Source organism: Cheilinus undulatus, linkage group 12, assembly GCF_018320785.1.
Source record: "Cheilinus undulatus linkage group 12, ASM1832078v1, whole genome shotgun sequence".
Lineage (NCBI taxonomy): Eukaryota > Metazoa > Chordata > Actinopteri > Labriformes > Labridae > Cheilinus > Cheilinus undulatus.
In genome coordinates, this window is record NC_054876.1 from 23,558,118 (window position 1) to 23,576,574 (window position 18,457).

Genomic DNA, 18,457 nt, shown 5'->3' on the forward strand with positions numbered 1-18,457 from the left:
TGAACCAGGAACCTTCTTGCTGTTAAGCAACAGTGCCAATCCATGCACCATCACATAGCCTACTTTTCATACAACAATATGTAAGACAGAAATATTAACGTAAAAAGAAAAGAAAACACTATGAACCCTCATCACACAATATGCTCAAAGTAAAAACACCTCAAGACTCTCCAAGAACAGCCTCTGATTGACTCAGGACATGATTTCATAAATAAGCTCAGGAAACACCAGAGAGTAGGACTAAATGATTCAAGATGGGTGAACATGACAATGATAAAATTGAGGAAATATATATGATCATAAAAACCTAAAAACATTTATTTTCATATCTTTTATTTCATATCTTTATCTATTTCCTAAAGCATACAAATAATTTCTGTGTGTTTATGTGATCCGTGTGTGGCCATATGCCCTCTTTTGTTTTCCATTGTATATTTTCTGTCCTGTCTCTGATGTCATTATTCACGAGCTTCTAAAGTTTTTTTATGATTATGGAAATAACTGTTGATGTTTTGAAACCCTCATTGTAAAGCACATTGAGCTTTCCTGTAATGAAATGTGCTATATAAATAAAGTTGCTTGCTTGCTAAAATGCTGCAGGATAATTCACATTAGGATTTTACATAGCTAGATAAAAAATAAAAATCTCAGAGACAATTAAATAAATTCATTGCTCTTTTGTGAATATTAAAATGAATCCAGATTTACTTGACCCATCATTCTGGTTAATTTAGACAAAAAAAAAAAATCAGATTATTCATAATTATTTTAGAGGCACTAAAATGACATCAGTCAAACATCTCTGATAAGTCATAGTCATGTTTTGTGTCAGCACACAGATGCATTCAAACTTATTTGCATGTTTTCAGACCACTGCACCCTACAGCTGAGAGGAAATGGCTACAGTTAGCAGCAGTGCACTGTAGGAAAACATAGCAAGGGTGTCTGATCTGAAGGTATTCAATTCAGCTGTGGAGCACTTAGAGTTGTCACAACACTTGATTTTAAAACTTATGAAACCAGAAGAAATCTAACTATATATGATGTATATATAACTCTATATGACTTTATGATATAATGTTGCGTAATTACTTTTAATTACCAGGCTAGGAAATTCCTTTACACTGTCTTAATACATGATCTATAAACTTAAATTTTTATGAAAACTAAAGATCTGTGTCTTTTTTGAAAGATCGATGCTGTTTAATACTTTAGATCATTAAAGTAATAGAAACTTTATCAGTTTTGAACAAGAAATATCCAAAAGTATCAAAGCATTAATAATTCCATCACATTATTAAGTATCATGAAGTTCAGTGTAACTCAGCACTGTTCAAATAAGGAGCCAAACCTTTTCAAAATAAATAAATAAAATAAAAACTTTACAAGAGCCACAATCTAAACCTAAGGGTGTGAATCTAGTAGTTATTTCAAAATATATAGTCATATTACTTTTTATTATTTGACAAAAACAAAAAGCATAATCCTCTGTTCATTTGATTCTGCTTATTTCTTAAAATCCATTCTAATATTTATGATATAACATTTAAAGATTAGTTTTATTTGGTAAATATTAAAGATAAAGTTAGAAAATCGTGAAATCCCAAGATAAGATACTTCAGATGAGTGAAAAAGTAAAAGAATATGTGAAAATAATGCATTTTTGACTAAATATCATGACTGAACACCAGTTTTAGATAACGGAAAACTTGACTTTCATCTTGAATTAATAAAGTAAAAGTTAAGTTCATTTTATTGTTTCTGACAGAGTTGACCAAAAACAAGATATGATTGGCCTAGTGTTTACATGTGGTAAACAAATTGATAGATGTGATTTGTCATGGATCATTTCTGATGTTAAAATATATATTTTTAAAGGTTTTCTGGTTTCACATCTTACCACACACTGCCTAGAAGCATGACACAACCACTTAAAGCTCAAACACACCTGGTTTGCACAAACTGTTTAAGGATATTCGAAGAAAAATAAAACAGTGCTGCTTAAGAAATCAGGCTTAATATTCTTTTTGTAGTAACCACAGTTTCTGCTTTATAATGTTATTGTTGAATGTTTTCTGGTTAGTAAGCTCAAACTAAAGCGAAAGCAGAGTCACACATGGCTAAGCCATCTATCAATCCATACACCTGCCTGTCAGTCTTTGGTCTATTCCAGTCTGTTTGATCTGCTGATCCATCTGCAGCAAGTCTCACTGAGTGACAAGCTCCATTTCTCTCAGAGAGCGGTGAAAAAGTTTCTTTGTCCTCTCTAATCGTCTTCAGCCGGGTTCAGACCACTCAGACTGCCATCACACCCACATTGGTTTGTGTAGAAGAGTCATCTGACAGAGCAGAGTCTCAAGCCAACAAAACTGAGATGATCAATGTAAAAACCTCTCCTCTGTGATCCAGCAGAGGCCCCTGGGTGAGTGTGAGCTCCGCAGGGCCCCAGCATGATCCAAGGGTGTAGAGTGAGCCCCTCATTTGTTCAGACTACACTCCTGAGAAAACTAGCTTGGAGGGTTTAACAGAGAGCAAATCCACTCTAAGAGTGCTGATAAAATAATGTTGTAGCCTAAAGCATTTCATGCTAAAAGCTGGTTTTCTCAGGACCCTCTGTTTTCTCTGGAACTGGAGACCCCCACTTGTCTCAGGGCCCGGGGCCCCTGTCAATTATAATTTTCCATGCATGTGCAAATATCCAATTGAAAACCTCTGCAGGAAATGTATCGACACCTGAGCCTGCAGCCTGCAGGGGGGCCAGATCTCCAGGTTTGTGCTCACTCAGTCAGCTGTGAAATATGAAACAAAAATAATCTAACGGCAAAGCAGACAGCGCTGCTACAGGTGGACGGAGCTGGTGCTGACTTTTAAAGAGACAGATCTTTACAAGGAGACACATAAACAACAGAGGAAGGTGGCCGAAGGGAGGCAAATTCATCTTTTACAGAGCAAACTAGACGTGTTTCAAGACTGAAAACATTTATAGAGCAAAGAAGCTTCTCTTAACACTCCACTGACAATCATCCAACTCAGGCAGAACAACTTAGTCAGTTCAGTCTAATCTAAAACTAATATTTATCTTCAATCACCGCTAAATGAAAGAGAATCTGAGTGTGGGAACTGTCAGACAGCATGGTAATAAAAGAAGCCAAAGTTGTGTCAGTTTGAGCTGAGAAAACAGGGTCAGAAAGCTTCCTCTGAACTTGTTTCTCTGCTGGACAAACATGAATCACTGCCATCTCAACCTCTCGCTTTCTCAGCCCTTTTCTTCACTTTTGCACTTTTGTTTTCTCTTCATCTCTCTTCATCACACACACACACACACACACTTTAAGCAGTCCTTCCACCGAGGGCCAGGTGAGTGCATTCATCTTAATGAACAGAATCAGGTTTCTGAACCTGAGCTTCACCTCCAAAAATCACAAACAGGTCAGTGAAAGACATTTAGTAAAACAAAACAAAAAAGTTGAGACTCATAGTCCTGTAATGATTACAGATTTGTCTCAAACAGGGCTGAAGACTTCATCATATATGTGTCAGCCAATGAAGATGCTCATGAAGAAGAGTGAGGAGTGGAAGCAGTTAAAAATGTCCTTATACTTGAATGAGTGCAAGAGAATACAGACATGGATGCATGTGTTCTTAAAAGCCCAATAAGCAACCTGAGAAGTGACCGTGTGTTCATAGTGTCACAATAACAAAGTGAAATTCATCTGTCTAGATATGTCTGCAAAATAAACACTGACATGTCTTGGCTCATTTAATCCCCTACAGCAGTGGTTTTCAATCTTTCTTTGCCCAAGTGCCCACTTAAGAGCAAACCAAAATTTCAAGGCACACCACAACCATATCTTTACAAAATAGCTTCTTACATGTTACAGTAAACCGAGCATATAGTGTCAGTTCAGCCAGGCCATGGAATCAAGGGCTGCCATATAATTGAGATCAGCTGATCTAACAAAAGCCTTGTCAGCTGATGGCACCCTATGCAATCTAGGCATGCTATTGGCAAATCGTACTCAGGCTGCCATATCCAAGGCCTGCCTACACTTTGCTACTCCCTCTGCAATCTACCTTTTACAACCCTCCTCCACCCCAGCTCCTCCTTTATTCTACCTCTGACTTTATCAGTGTCATTCTGTTGTCATTCATGTCTGTTCTGCTCTGTTTTTTGTTATTGTATAGTATTGTATACACTGCTCTAGGGCAGTGTATAGTAACGCTGACCTAGAGCAGTTTTTCCCAACCATTTTTCCTAGGAGCACCCTCTACATGTACCTAAGAAAAGCGGAGCCCCCCCAGGATGCAATGGAGAAGAAAAAGTGACAGATTGCCGTCAAATATCAACATAGATTTTAATTGTTTGACTGATAAATCCCTAAAAAAGACCTATGCATACTTTTCTTATCAAAAGACTTCTGTATAAACTACTTAATAACAGCTTTATCATGGTTTTAGTCAATATTTCCAAATGTTATTTTGCCAGCCTCAGAGCAGACAAAGGCTCACGACCCCCCTAAGATCTTTGGCGCCCCCACTGGGGGCTCCCGGACCCCAGGTTGGGAACCAATGCCCTGGAGGACAACACCATGATCTGTTCCTAGTGAGTCTCAGTTTAACTGCAAGCCTGATTTATACTTATATGTTGAACCTGCAGTATCTGCGTTGTCCTGCAATACTCGGCAGGGAGACTGAATGTAGGGTCACTGAATCAGCTGAGACAGAGGACTGAGAAGTTTTTACACTTGTTTAACCGCTGAGAGAAATGGATGACGAAATGCTCGATGTATATTTTCAGACGCTGACAAGTAGATTTGACTCATCATATCGATGTCTGCCACCATTACAGAGTACACACAATTTGCATGTGGAAATTACTCAGAGAGTGGCAGTCACCTGATGCTGCAGGTCAGGTCAGGTATAGGAGTGCCGGTTTGGCACTTCGCCACATCAACCTTGGTCCTGTACTGTTCTGGCCTCCTGATGGCCATCGTCCAGACCTCAACCAGACCCATGCCCCAACTCTCCGGGTATCTCCCCAGCTGATCCCTACACGATGCATGTGGTTGTAAAAGTGTAGCTGCTGTTCCTAGCTGACCCTTCCTGTCCTCGCTCCTGAGCACATCAGCATTAGACACGAGAAGTTGCCCTGGGCCCAAGTCCAAGTCTGCATTTGATCCCATCGATTCACAGTCAGCGAATCGATGGATTGCATCCCCAAATGCCTGGATCTTTGTTTTGGCCCAGGAGACGTTACAACAATGTTTCAGCCTCCTCACTCACAGCACAATCAGCAAAGTCCTGATCAGTGATCTAATAACTTCGTACTACAGATGATACAGTTTTGAATAGAATCTGTAAACAGGGATTACAAACGGTGTGTGGCTTTGCTTCGAGTAAATAAATACAAGTCTTTCTCAAGGGATGCACAGTTAGCCGTCTAGACAGATAACAGAATGCGCAAGATTTACAAGTCGTTGAAACTTTTTATGCATCTTAAAACACAGGGCTAAAATCCTGGTCAAACACTTGTTTAAAACTGTAATGAAGCCTCCCACCACTAGTAGCTGCTGTAGCCTCAGTAAATGGCTGCTACCTTTCTGCCAGAGTTTTCTCCACGCACTTTCCCACATGAGAAACTCAGCATGTCATATGAAAAGCATGGTATGGCAGTGTTTTGGCCTAGAACATGGAAGTTAAGATGTATGTAGGCTGTTGAGGGTTATACTCATGTTTAACTACTCAACCAAAGTGATGAGGAACCACATTAAGCACAATATAAAAGAGGAACGAAGGCTGGCGGAGCTAACTGCTAACTTTAGCCACATTTTTAGCAGCCTCACGTCATACTGTACACCCTATGATAAAATGACCCTGTGATGAGTTTCTTTAAGCATTTTCTCCACTTAAGACTTGATGGTTAAATGCAATTACAAATACATGAAAAAAAATCTTTTAGATAGGCTTTAGTATTACACTGATCACAAAGATTAATTTCCTGCTTGAAAAGGTGCATCTATTTTGGTCTATTTTTGGCAAACTCATTTAAAATAGTCTTGATAAAAGGAGATGATGTTCAGTCATAATTTGAAATCATCTTCTTATTCACAACTATCTAATCCTGGCAATCCTTTTCTTGTTTTAGCCCTGTTTGGACTCCAGGAGGAGTTTCCATTTCAACGACAGGACTGCTGAAACACAACCGACCATGAAAAGTTGTCAATCGAGGAAAAGCTGAGGTCATAAGTGTCTAATATCACTCAGTCTGTCCTGCTGAGATATCTGAAGCTCAAACAAATAAAGAGAATATTTCCACCATCCTCTTAGCGAGGCTCCTGTGTGAGAAACTTCTTCTACCATCCAGGCACACATTTATCTCTGCTTCTTCTGTCACCTCTCCTCTCCGCTCTTATCTTCCATCTGTTTTTCTCTTTCCTCTGTCTCCTCCTTCTCTCCTCCTCACCAGACCTTTCATGCAGCATCTCCACTGCTCGCTCCTCCTCCTTTGAAGTAGCGTGACATGCGCGGCGTGTAAACAAGGAGCCGTTAAGCGGGGGAACACACTTCCTCCTGCGTTAGTGTCAGGTCTACGAGCGAGCAAGTGATCCGACAGGGCCGCAGTGACAGATGCTTTATTCTCCGGGACAGAGTCGTGATCAACCACGCGCCTAAATCTACATCTGAGGAGCAGAGGAGGCGCTCTCCTCCTCCTACGTTTAAGTCGAATACACCGGCCCTCTCAGCACATACACAGGTAGACACGCAGAAATAGCAGGATGTCAGACTCAAGTGGCAGCTTTAGGTGCCAAACATCGGCGTAGGCAGAAGAATCACAATCAGAGCTGTGAGCTAGACAGTAATATGAGTTTAAGAGCAGTTATATACCCAGCACAACACAAAAAAATGAAAAAAATGCATTTGACAGCACTGACAAAAAAGCTCAACATCTGCACTTCAAGACACTTTGTACCAGATCCCAAATCATCTTTTTAGAAAAATGAACATACAAGTGTGAGGAAAACATCCATATTGCAAGATATTGATTCAGCATTTTTTTGTATAGTATCCAGTCATCACTTTATGACAAGCTGCTGGTTCACAAGCTTAGGTCAGGGCACTTATTTCTTTTAGTCTTCACTGAAATCATCAGCAGTTTTATCACTGGGCAGAGGTAGACGATTACCTAAGGGCTGCATGCCCAATGGGGCTCAAATTATAGTCGATAAAGGTGCATTATAATGTTGCAAAGCAGATGGAAATGCCTGTTTCCTTGTTTTTCACTGGTGAATCCATCTTGCAAAGCTCCCGTCTGAACCGTCTGCGCCTGGTTAGAAAGTGACAGGACCAATCAGCATTGAGGGGCAGTACTTTCAGGCACAGAAGAATCATGATGTAAACAAGCAGCAACAAGAGGCCGGTGTAATTATGGCGGGAGAGCTTAGCATGGATGCTGCTAAAGTGCCAGTTTTATCAGAACTTGACAACATTTCTTCGTTAAAAGAAGAACAAAGAACAGCAGTGAGTTGTTTTCTCTTCAAAAACGACAAAAGTCGTGTACTGACATGTCTATAGTCGCCACGGTTCGTGTTATTCTTTGGTAGCTGCGCACACACACCTTGGTCGCGGCTACGCCACATCTTTTGTTGCTGAAAGATGTGACAGACAGAACGTTCATCCAATCATACTCCGAGTTTTTTCAAAGCCTCTGTCCTTTCCAAAACGCTTAGTATTGAAGGTTTCTCAGATGGCTGTGTGAAACACATCCATCTGACGTGTCAGGTTAGGTGCATTACATATAAGGTAAATATCTATTATAACTTTAAATGATTAAGATGTGTATTTTTAATGTAAAGGTAAACAAAATAGTAGCGCTGCATGATTATTTCAATCATTGATGAATTGGATGATTATTTTCTTGATTCATTGATGAATTGGGGGGGGGGTCCCTTAGTTAAAAATTTAACATGGGTATTCCAAAGCTGTCAAGATAATGTTAGAGTTTAAATTTCTATATCCTTAAAACTAAAAGAAAACAGTTTTTGAGTTCTCTTAAATCAAATAATTAGAATAAATCTGGTGAGTTGAAGTTATGATGCAGATGATAAGAAAGTACACTGGTATTTGTCCTGTATTTCTCTGATTTGTTACTTGAAAAGACCTGATCATTTTCAGCTTTTGTTTTTAACACTGAACCCATTTAATGACTCTTGAAGGTTATCACGTCTAGCAGCAAATGCTTTACACATCATCTAAAATGTCTCAGATATATTTTCTTAACTTTCAACAGCCTGTGTTGAAGATTTGGGAGACTTTCTTTCTAAAAGGATCATTGTTACAACAATGATTTAAACTTTTAAATCCTTTGGGATGGTGGGAATACTAATTATTTAAAAGACAATTAACAATAAAAGGCAGAGGTGAATATGAACAGTATCTTTCATTGTTATAGCAATATGAAAAATCTGAATTTATCACAATAAATAAGTAAAATTCCATGTAAACACGTAACACTTTCATACCCAGCATGTGTGTATTTTAGTTATTGTTCACAGGCCTTCGTTTAATGGCCATGCTTTGGCACTTTTTAATACAGTCAGATGAATTTTAAAGACTTGTTTCTGCTACTTTTATTCCTCTGATTGTTCTGTACATTCATGCATCTTCCAAATTATTTAAATCTTTGGAAATTGTATACCACGGGACGCTGAGGTTTGTAACAACCCTAAAGTCCTTAACTCATCATTGTATTCTATTTGATGGAGTTGGGTGGCCTTCGTTGACCACAGGTAGGTGAAACCATTGGCTCCTTATTTATAAGGCTTTACTAAATCTGTTTCCCCCACACTTATGAGATTTCATTCAGATTAAAACTGCTGGAAGCTACAACCTTCACTCTGTGATGCAGTCACAAAATTTACTTTTGCTCTCTGTTCCCAAAGTCCATCTTGAAATGGGTAAAAGGAGTTTCAGGTTCATTGCTCCTGCATCCTGGAATCTGCTACAGGAGACTCTGCGTCTACAGGAGCTGGTCTCTTTGAATCTTATTGAAGTTAGACTGAAGCGGAAGATGCATCAGGTTGTAAATGTTTTGACTGATGACTTTCTTCTCTGTGACTAAGGATTTTGTTTTCCTATGTTTGTAATTGCTCTGTTTTACATGTCTGTGTCTTTGTTAGCGTGCTGCTGCTGCAACGCTTGGCCAGGGCACTATCTCAGTGAGGTTTTTTCCTGGTGAAATACATTAAAATAGTAATGAAAAATAATAAAACTACCAGTTTAATTGGTGCTGATTAAATTATGATAAAAGGTGATTTTTTTTAATTAATCAGCTGAAAAACATGTAATGAGTCTAACATGAGGAGCATCAGATTAGAAACTGTGACTTTCACATATGCTTATTTATCACGCTTCAAACCATCAAAATTGAACAGTGTTGTTGCACATCTTATGGCTTTGCCAAATGAAATGGGTTTTGTTTTGCCTTGCCTTGACAAATTCATTCAGGGGCACATGTGTTATGTATAAGGCATGATTTCTGATTCAAAACCACCAAAAAACTTGATCCCTTGTAAAAGGATGAGTGTTAAGTAATCCTAATTATGCCTTCATGCCCACATTTAAGTTACATAACTTACCACGATGCCCTCAGACAAAAATGTAAAAAATAAAATATTACACTCAAGCTCCAAACAGGCCTGCTGTTCCTCTTTAAAACATTCAGGCTTTGCTGTTTTTTGAGTTTTAAAATGCCTTTCAGTCAAGTTTGTGTTGATAAAATATTTAACATCCTAAGACCCTGCATGCACATATGAGGATGGCTGTTCTACAACATAGTAATCATTTAGGCTGTTGGAATTTTTAAGGTAATTGTCCAAAATGTTCATTAAAGTTTGAGTGATTTGCTGTTTGGGTATTTTAGGGTACTGCTTAGAAATTAGAAAGTATTTACATGGGATATGTTTAAATATTTTAGAGAGTTTTATTGGAAGACTTGGGGAAATTTGTTTTGAATTTGTTCGGCATTTTCAAGGGGATATTCAGCTATACATTCTTGGGAATAGGAAAGGGAATATGGGAGGTAGGGGCTATCCTTTATCATAATAACTATTTATAACATTTTTGAAAATTTCAGGATTTCCCATTGAATTTTGGGGGGAAATTTTTATTGGAATGTTTTGGCTTTATGATACAGTTTTACTGAATGATTTGAGGAGTAGTTGAATACAGTTTGGGGTACTTTTCATAGGAATCTGGAGGGACTCTTGAAAGAGAAAACGTCCAGAAATTCATTTTCAGAGACAAGGTTGAAGTTTTAACTTGTCAGGTCTAACTTATTCTAAAAAAGTGGGTCAAACTAAAAATGCTTTCCAAACAAAAGGTCTCAGGAGATTAAATGTTAAATGTGAGATCACACTGTCTTTAACTGAACTGTATAAACATGCTAACTTTGTGCTGCTGAGCAGCATCAATCTACATTCAGTAGCTGTGACCACTGACTGTGTGAGAGTGTTTGGAGAGACAGTGGCCATGACATCACCAACTAAGCCAGCCACAGGGCTGTTTTGGTTTGACCACCTGTTACTGTTTCATTCCTCCACCACTGGGACTAACACGTTCACACACACACACACACACAAACACACACACCACAGACATACATTATTTCCCCTATCTACCTCTACAATATGTCAGCAAGAAATGTCTGCCCTTTCCATTCCTTTGTCTCTTCTTCTTTCTCTTCATACACTCTTAAACCTGCTAGTAGAAACATGCAAAGACCAGAGCGATGCCCACAGGTGCAGCACACACCTGCACACATCAGCATGAGGAAAAATGACCATCCATGGTCATGTTAAAAATCCCTTTACACGGGTTAAAGAATGACTGCATGTTCCATTTTTCTTAGACATCTGAATGTTTGTGTGTGAGGGAGAGAGGCAAATCTTATAGTTTTTTCTCTCCTGAACTTCTACTGCGAGGGCCGCCTCAGTGTGTGTCTATGTGTGTGTAGCTGCCTGTCTTCCTGCCATGCTGAAGCTAAACAGTGTTATTAGTGAACAGTGTGCTCCCTCAGGCCTGCCAAACACAAACACACAACACACACAGTTAACGGTGCAGCATGGTGGCAGAAACGTGAGCCTACCCGAGCCTGCAGTCACATTAGCACTTATTCAGATCATAGCACGGCTTCTTGGCTCCTCAAGCCATCACATACACATGTAAAAGCACTGATTCTCACCAGATTAAAAAAACAGAGTTTCTGGTGCACAAACATTAAAATCAGTCCTCGTTCTAAGTGTTTACCCGAGGAACAAAATGCACAAACACTAAAAGTGTCTGTCTGTCTTTTGCCTGTTCTTCAGTCTCCCCCTCTCTCTCTCTCGCTCATAAAGCTTCATATCAACAATAACACAAGCATTAACAGAAAAATTGGATCTGATCAGAAAGCGCTCGCTGCTCGGCAGACCAAATCCCAGAGGTGCCGTTATATCTTTTTCCACTTGCTTCTGCAGCAGCAGCAGCGTTGTGCCCCTGTTCCTCGCTGCCTCCTCGCTCTAATCACAGCGAGAGAAGGAGTACATGTGAGAACGCCTGGAGCCATGCGGTGTGTGTGAGTGTGCCCCCACCCACACATACACATGCACGCATCGTAGACACCCACCCACAGGATCACACCCACACACACGCAGAAATGCTTTTGTGTGCGCCAGTACATGCAGAAAAGAGGAAGGCGGCGGAGTACAGGCGGATCAGCGGAGCAGCTCATTGTCAGGGAGGTAACAGGAGAGGTGACAGACCTCTGTGTGAGATGCAGTGTGTGAAAATGTGCGTTTACCTGTTTAGTCATGGAGTCTATGAGTCGAACGTACAAGTCCTGCTCTGTTCTGATGCCTGCAGGAAGAAAAAGAGACAAAGATCAGAAACTGCACTTAGATTTTGTCATGATACAAAACTTTATTTGAAAAAAGCAGATTTAATTTAAGACAGAAATGTGAGTTTCATTCTCTAGTTTAGCCCGGCAAGAAGCTTTGAAATTAAAGAGGTCATAAGAGGCCTACAGTGTATAGATAAAGTATTATAGTAATCCCCATGGGAAACAAGATATATATGGTGAGCAAAAACAGTGTATACTCAAAGGCCCAGCAAAGGTTGGAAAGTAGCAATAGCTATAAACTCTCTGCAGCTTTATTTTCTTTTATTGAAACTAAGTTAAACTTCTTCTTGTCTCTTGTAAATTAAATAAATGCAACTTTTTAATTTTTTTTTCAGTTACATCGTGTTAATCATTTTGCCTGTTTGGGCCTAAAAATGTTCAAATAAAGCAACCAGATGCTCAAACATGAAAACTGACCATAAGGGCTGCATGTATTTATTTTTATATAGTTTTTTTCAACATTTTATATTTGGTATAAAAGAATATTTAAACGAGATAACAAAACCCTCAATGAAATTGCGTGTGCATCTTTTGAAAAAAAAAAAAAAAAGAACAAAAACAACCCCCACAAGTTTAAATTATGCAAATAAATCTTTTCAAAATGTTCTTTTAGGGTTGTATTTTTTAGCCTATATTTTTATCCTAAAATATAACACAAGGCTTTACATTTCACACAATATGTGACATGGTATATTTTTACACCCTTGACCCTCTGTTCCAGAAAACCGTGATCCCATTAGACCTCCATTAAAGGTTCTGCATGTGCTGTTTAATGTCTGAACCTTCAGTTAATAGTGCTCAGAAGGGCTGTGCTACATCCATTTATACATGCAAGTAATATAAAAATCAATAATGGCAGTTCACAAATTGTACGCCCATATGTCTTAACCTCAGAGGAGGCTGCACCTGTGAGGTTCCTGCCAGTTTGCATCTTTCCCCCTGCTGATAGGCCCGAAAAACCACAAGCACCATACAGCATGTCTTACACACAGCAGGGTGGACTAACTCATTCAGGGACAGAGGAGTTTGCATTAAATCTTCTGCAACAGCTGCTCCCAAATTGTGACATTAGGCGCAGAAATTGATGCACTTTTGAAATGTGACACTGTAATGTCTGTGATGTAAACAAAGTGTGACAGCCTGTTGGCAAGCAGCTCCGCATTTCTGCACATTAAATATGATATAGAGAGCAAACACTCTGGTATTGTAGGAGACAACAGCCAATCAAACTAATGTGATAAAAATGTAAAAGTGTGTGTGCTCACTCACCGTTACTGTACAGAAGCTGCAGCCGGTAATGAATCCCGTTATTGGTCTTCTCTCCGCTCGTCTCCTTAACACACACACACACACACACACACACACACAGAGTAATGTGTTTATTGAGATTTTAAGGACAAATTAAAAAGCAGACCTTCCTGCACTTCTAACTTATTGAATCCCTCACAGCAGGATTTATGTTCACACATTAAAGCAGGGCAGCTCTGTAGTTCAACCACGTGCAATCACAGTGTAACTGTGGCTTTTTCATTTCTCTGTAATTACTGCTCATGTTTGCAGGCCGAAAGAATCCAAGCCGAAATTGCCCCGCTGCATGTATGTCATTTAACGAAATCACAATTGATGAGCAGGGCCGACCGCTGTTTACACAGGGCGAGTGGTTGGATTGATAGGAGCGGTAAATCTAAGTATTTGATGACGCAATGACGTTTATTATCCGTCAATTTCCAAAAAAGAAAGAAAGTAAGTTTTTTTATTTTCATTTTGTCTATATGTATTTCAAGTTGGCTACGTGCACATTCAATGACATTTAATTATTATTATCATTACCATCTTTATTTTTGTTATTATCATTGCTATTATCAATAATAATAATAACAATAATAATAATGATAATAATAATGTAAATATTGTACGTAAATAATACATTAAAAATGGCCTTAAACACAGATTTATGAATCAGGCCTTTAGGAAAAATCGCCTCCCCCTGAATTCGTATGTCAGCGTGGATCTGGCACACACACCCACCTTTTCTTTCTCGATGAAGTCCACGAAGTTGGTCCTCTCGATCTCCACCGGCTGGCCCTGCCGGTCGTACAGAGCCAGGACGAAGTGGAAGAAGTTGGACTTCCGGAGGTTCGAAGGCGGCTGCTTCTCAAAGTGAGCCCGGGCCAGACCCACTCCACTGCGGACACATGGGCGAGGAGGAGTCGGTGTTAAGTTTGGGTGGAACAAGGAGGGAAGTTTATTTTATTTAATTTTTTTTTAATGTGCTAAAAGTGATTATGATAAGCTTTTAATGCAGCCATGTTTGTATTTTTTCTAAGTCAAATTTGTCTGTAAATTTTCTCCTGAAGTCTTTGTTGATCCGTTCTTAAATAAGCCAGATTTGTTGGTGTATGAGATGTTTACTGGTGATTGATCTGACAGGAGCTCACGGGATGTCCACCTTTACATCTCGGACTCCGAAAAACAAGTGTGCAATTCTATTCAACTTTACTGTTTGTAAATAAAATAGAAAATCCAACATTTCTAAATCGTTTCAACCCACAAGTTAATCTATTCTGTCCTTGGACTTCATAGCCTTAATCAAATTTTCGCGCAGCCATGAGTTGTCTTTCTTTTTTTTACGTTGTCTTAAATTTGTACGATGCGTTAAAGTGTTTAAAAGCTCTAGATTCTGCTCATTACTATAAATCATTATAGCAATAAATCCAGATTTCTCTCCCTGAATTGCGGCTTCGTCTGCACCCTGCACAGACTTCACTGACAGAAAAAAAAAAAATCTCATAGTTTCCGTGTAAAAGAAGACATGGGTACGCATGTTTCCTCCACCCCGAGCAGCGCTCACCTTTGGGCGGCCGTGTTGGCGTCCAGCACGCCGCCCCCTTGCATCCAGCTCCGGACAGCGTTCATGCCTCCCAGCGGCTCCTCCTTCAGGCTGCTGCCGCTTCTCTGGATACTCTCTTGGATCCCAAACATGAACAAATCCTCCGTAGACTCTCGGGTCCTCCCGGCTTGGATGTTGCACTTGTTCTCCTGTGGATCCTTCAGGGTGATTCGAGAGAGGCAACGTGGGTGCGCTTCGCAAGAAGCCAAGCAGTTGTGTGTTTATTCCTCTGGATGTGCGCCTCTGGTTCTGATGAGTGGGTGTGCTCGAAAAGTGAAAGGATATCACATCGATACAGTAGAATCCAAATTATTTAAAGACGGGTTAAACTCTTCAGGAAGAAAGCAGGGCGCGTAAACAGCCAGTAGAATGGGGTTAAGTCACTCCGATGCGCGTGGAGATCCACAGTTCAAACTGTCAGACAGAAAAAAAAAGAGATCAACTCGCAGCCGGATCAGATGTCATAATTTTCTGAGTCCTCTCTTCCTCTTTTCGCTTTCTCTCTCTCTCTCTCTCTCTCAGCCCAGCGCTCCGGGACGTGATGGGCTCTGTGGTGTCCAGAGCAGCGCTGCTTCCTCTCGCCGCTCTTCGCTCTCTCTGAGGAAAAACACGCGCTGTGACTCTTCCCAGAGGACTCTCTCTCTCTTCCTCTCTCTCTTTTTCTCTGAGAACCAAACACGGGCTTCTCCCACCCCGGGGGGGGGGATGGAGAGGGAAAGAGGGGAGGGGACAGGACGAGAGAGGAGAGGAGAGGAGACGCCCCCAAACAAAGACTGAGCTTTACGCTTCGGACACGGAGCTTCAGATCTGTCCCACCCTGCGCTGTCCGACTGCAGAAGCCTCTCTGTCCTTGTGAGAATAAGTCTGCAAATAACATCTTTTCTCTGACAGTGTGGGTAGAACTACCTGAGCATGGAAACGACCTGGAAAGTTTCGTTTTTGTTTCTGCAGAGTGGTGCGCATGATGCTGGGGCGAATGGCACGTGGAGCAGGGTGGACATTTATGCATTTTTACGCACGAGAAGCAATGGAAAGGACAGGACTGGAGTGAAAGAAAAGTTCTGATTTTTGATTTACGCTTTACAAGAAGCCTGAATATATATATATTTACCTTAATCACACTCTCGAAATTCTACAATTTCGGCTTTACGCCCAAAAACACGGAAAAGAATTTCAATATTGCCGCATAAACAGGCGTTTGCTGCATTTTAAAGAAGTGAAAACCAATTGATGTGTGTGTATCAGTCCATAAATCCACTATTAGACTCCTTTGAGCCGCAGACATGCGGTTAATCTGATACATTCACATTTAGATCTGAGTTTTTATTTAGACCAAACTGGTTCGGCTCAACTGTTAAAGCCATATTTCATCATCACAGCAGATCGCTGCTCCCCATTGTCCTCCGCAGGCCCGTTTATTGCAGCCCAGCGCCGCAAGACGCACAAACAAAAGTGACAATAACAATAATTAGCTCAAAATAACAATGAACATAATTGAGGATAATTGCTACCAGATTTGTCCGCTTTGTCTCTCCCTGCAGCACCATCTGTTATTTGGAACTATTTATCACGCCGCCGAGAGGAGGAATCCAAACAAACTATTAATAGATAATTCTGAGAACTCTATAATAAAATGAGGCTGCAGCGTATTGATCTGCTGAGGTGCCAAAAGGTCAACAACTTTTGTATTATTCAGCCGGCTGTGGGGATGATTGGCAGGAGGAGCTGGCGCCGTTCCAGGGTTTAATTCCCAAAGGTTATTGAAAAACGCTCTTGACCTTGATTATGGAGAATAAGAGTCTTTTATGCTCCAGTTTCCTGCCTATAGAGGAAGAGAGGGAGAGAGAGGGGGACCAGGCCGTCCAGCTGAGGGGAAGAAACGTGAATGGATGGAAGAGTGTTAAGAGGGGCTGGTGTTTGAATCGATCCGAGTGGGATAAAAGCTAAATGTATCACTGTATTTATCTCTGCACGCCAGCCATCGTGGGACTCATTTAAATCTCTAATTCAATGACTAGATCAATCTAATAAAAAGTGCAAAGAAATCTCCTGCAAAAACAAAAGCATAAAATTGAAGAAAAGGTGAAAAACTGCAAATCTGATTTGTGAAAAGCTGCTAAATCCTAAAACATTTCAGAGTAACAATCAATAATTCAGGGACTATTTTAAACTATATTTAACGGTGCAAAGGAAAGCAGTCACGTCAAGAGGAACAAGTTATATAGACTAGGCCTATATTACTGGCCAATAGAATATCAATGTGTTGGCTATTTGAGGCAATAAAAATAAAAATAAATGCACAAATAATAAAAACAACAATCAAACGCAGGTTTTGCTGGAATAAAATCATACAAAAGAATGATTCTTTTAGTGGCAATGCATGGTTTTGGCAACAAAAACACAAGGAAGGAAACGAAATATTGCTTCGATTGGCACAGCACAGCACGTTATACTTTTACTTTCATAATGTCACTCTTCAGTTCTTCACTCCGACAGAAATCGTGGCGTCTCCAGCGGTTTTTCTCATGTCTGTGGTTTTTTTTCTCGCTCATGTTCTACTGACTTAAAAACGACACAACAGCTCCACCTTGTGTCTGGTCCATGTAACTACAAGAGCAATGAAATCTCCAGAAATTCTAGCTGACTAAAAAAGTAACAGCATTGAGGAGTAGGTGGTTAAACAACGAGGTAAAGATATGAACTGTTTTAATCCCATCTTTGTATCGTTGTGTCTCTAATGACAGACAATGTCCAGCCGAAACACTCCGTCATTTTAATTTGCCACAAATGGTCCCTCATTTCTTTCCCAGGTGCAAACAGAGACTGATTAGCATAGCTGTGAAACAAAACATAAAATTATTCTTTGAAATTGTTAACCATTGTCTGGAAATGGGGGCGACTTTCTTGTATTTACCTTTGAAACACCTGTTTCTACCATTATTGCACAAGCAGCGAGGCAAGACTTCCACAGAACCCGCCAAATCTCCATGGACTCCGCCATTTTTTTTACAGGAGCGCAGAAGGGACAAACTCTACGGACTGTAAAGCACATAGACGCCTCATTGACTGACTGGCTGTACGTGGACGTCACCGTCTTAATGTGAGAGGCACGTCCGCTACGTAAGGCAATACAAGTAGACGAGGAGTATGTGAATTAAAAAGCACAAACGTTCACATGGATTTAAATAAATAGTGACATATTCATGTAAGCACCGATAATAACAACCATATAGACAACTAATTAACGAGATTTTCCGAGTAAAACATAGAGGGTCCTTTACACAAAGGAAAAATGTGCTTTATTGAGTCAAAATGATTCAATTAATATTTTAAATTTGATCTTCACTTGGCACAATGTGTCATGAAAGAGACATTTCTAATTTCCAGAAAATGATCTGTTAACCAGTTTAATATTGAAATGGAACAGCTCCTTGTAAAATTAAAAGTTAAGATGGAAAATTGCTTTAAAATGTATTTTTAAAAAAGTACGTTCAATGGCGGATTTACTGATGTGGATTTAATTTCTAAGGACCACAAAAAGTCCCCCAAATAGGCTCGCTGGACAAGCTTCTGTAAAGGCTACTTGTCAGTCAATAACAAACAGGAAGAACCTTTTAAAAATATTTACTTTA

At 39.9% G+C, this 18,457-nt stretch overlaps 1 protein-coding gene across 3 annotated transcripts in view; it reads right to left on the reverse strand.

Moving 5' to 3' along the window:
- The window catches only part of LOC121519139 (transcription factor COE1-A-like), a 135,595-nt gene extending 117,723 nt beyond the window's left edge, over window positions 1–17,872 (reverse strand). For 2 of the 3 annotated variants that reach the window (XM_041801953.1, XM_041801951.1), the window contains exons 1-4: window positions 14,787–15,440; window positions 13,964–14,120; window positions 13,205–13,268; window positions 11,837–11,892 (exon numbers count right to left, since the gene is read on the reverse strand). In XM_041801953.1, coding sequence (XP_041657887.1) covers window positions 11,837–11,892; window positions 13,205–13,268; window positions 13,964–14,120; window positions 14,787–14,917 — 408 coding nt within the window. In that variant the 5' untranslated portion in view covers window positions 14,918–15,440. Of the gene's footprint in view, window positions 1–11,836; window positions 11,893–13,204; window positions 13,269–13,963; window positions 14,121–14,786; window positions 15,441–17,739 lie in introns of those variants that run through there. The other variant, XM_041801952.1, reaches the window with a different exon arrangement.
- Between the last annotated feature and the right edge of the window lie 585 nt (window positions 17,873–18,457).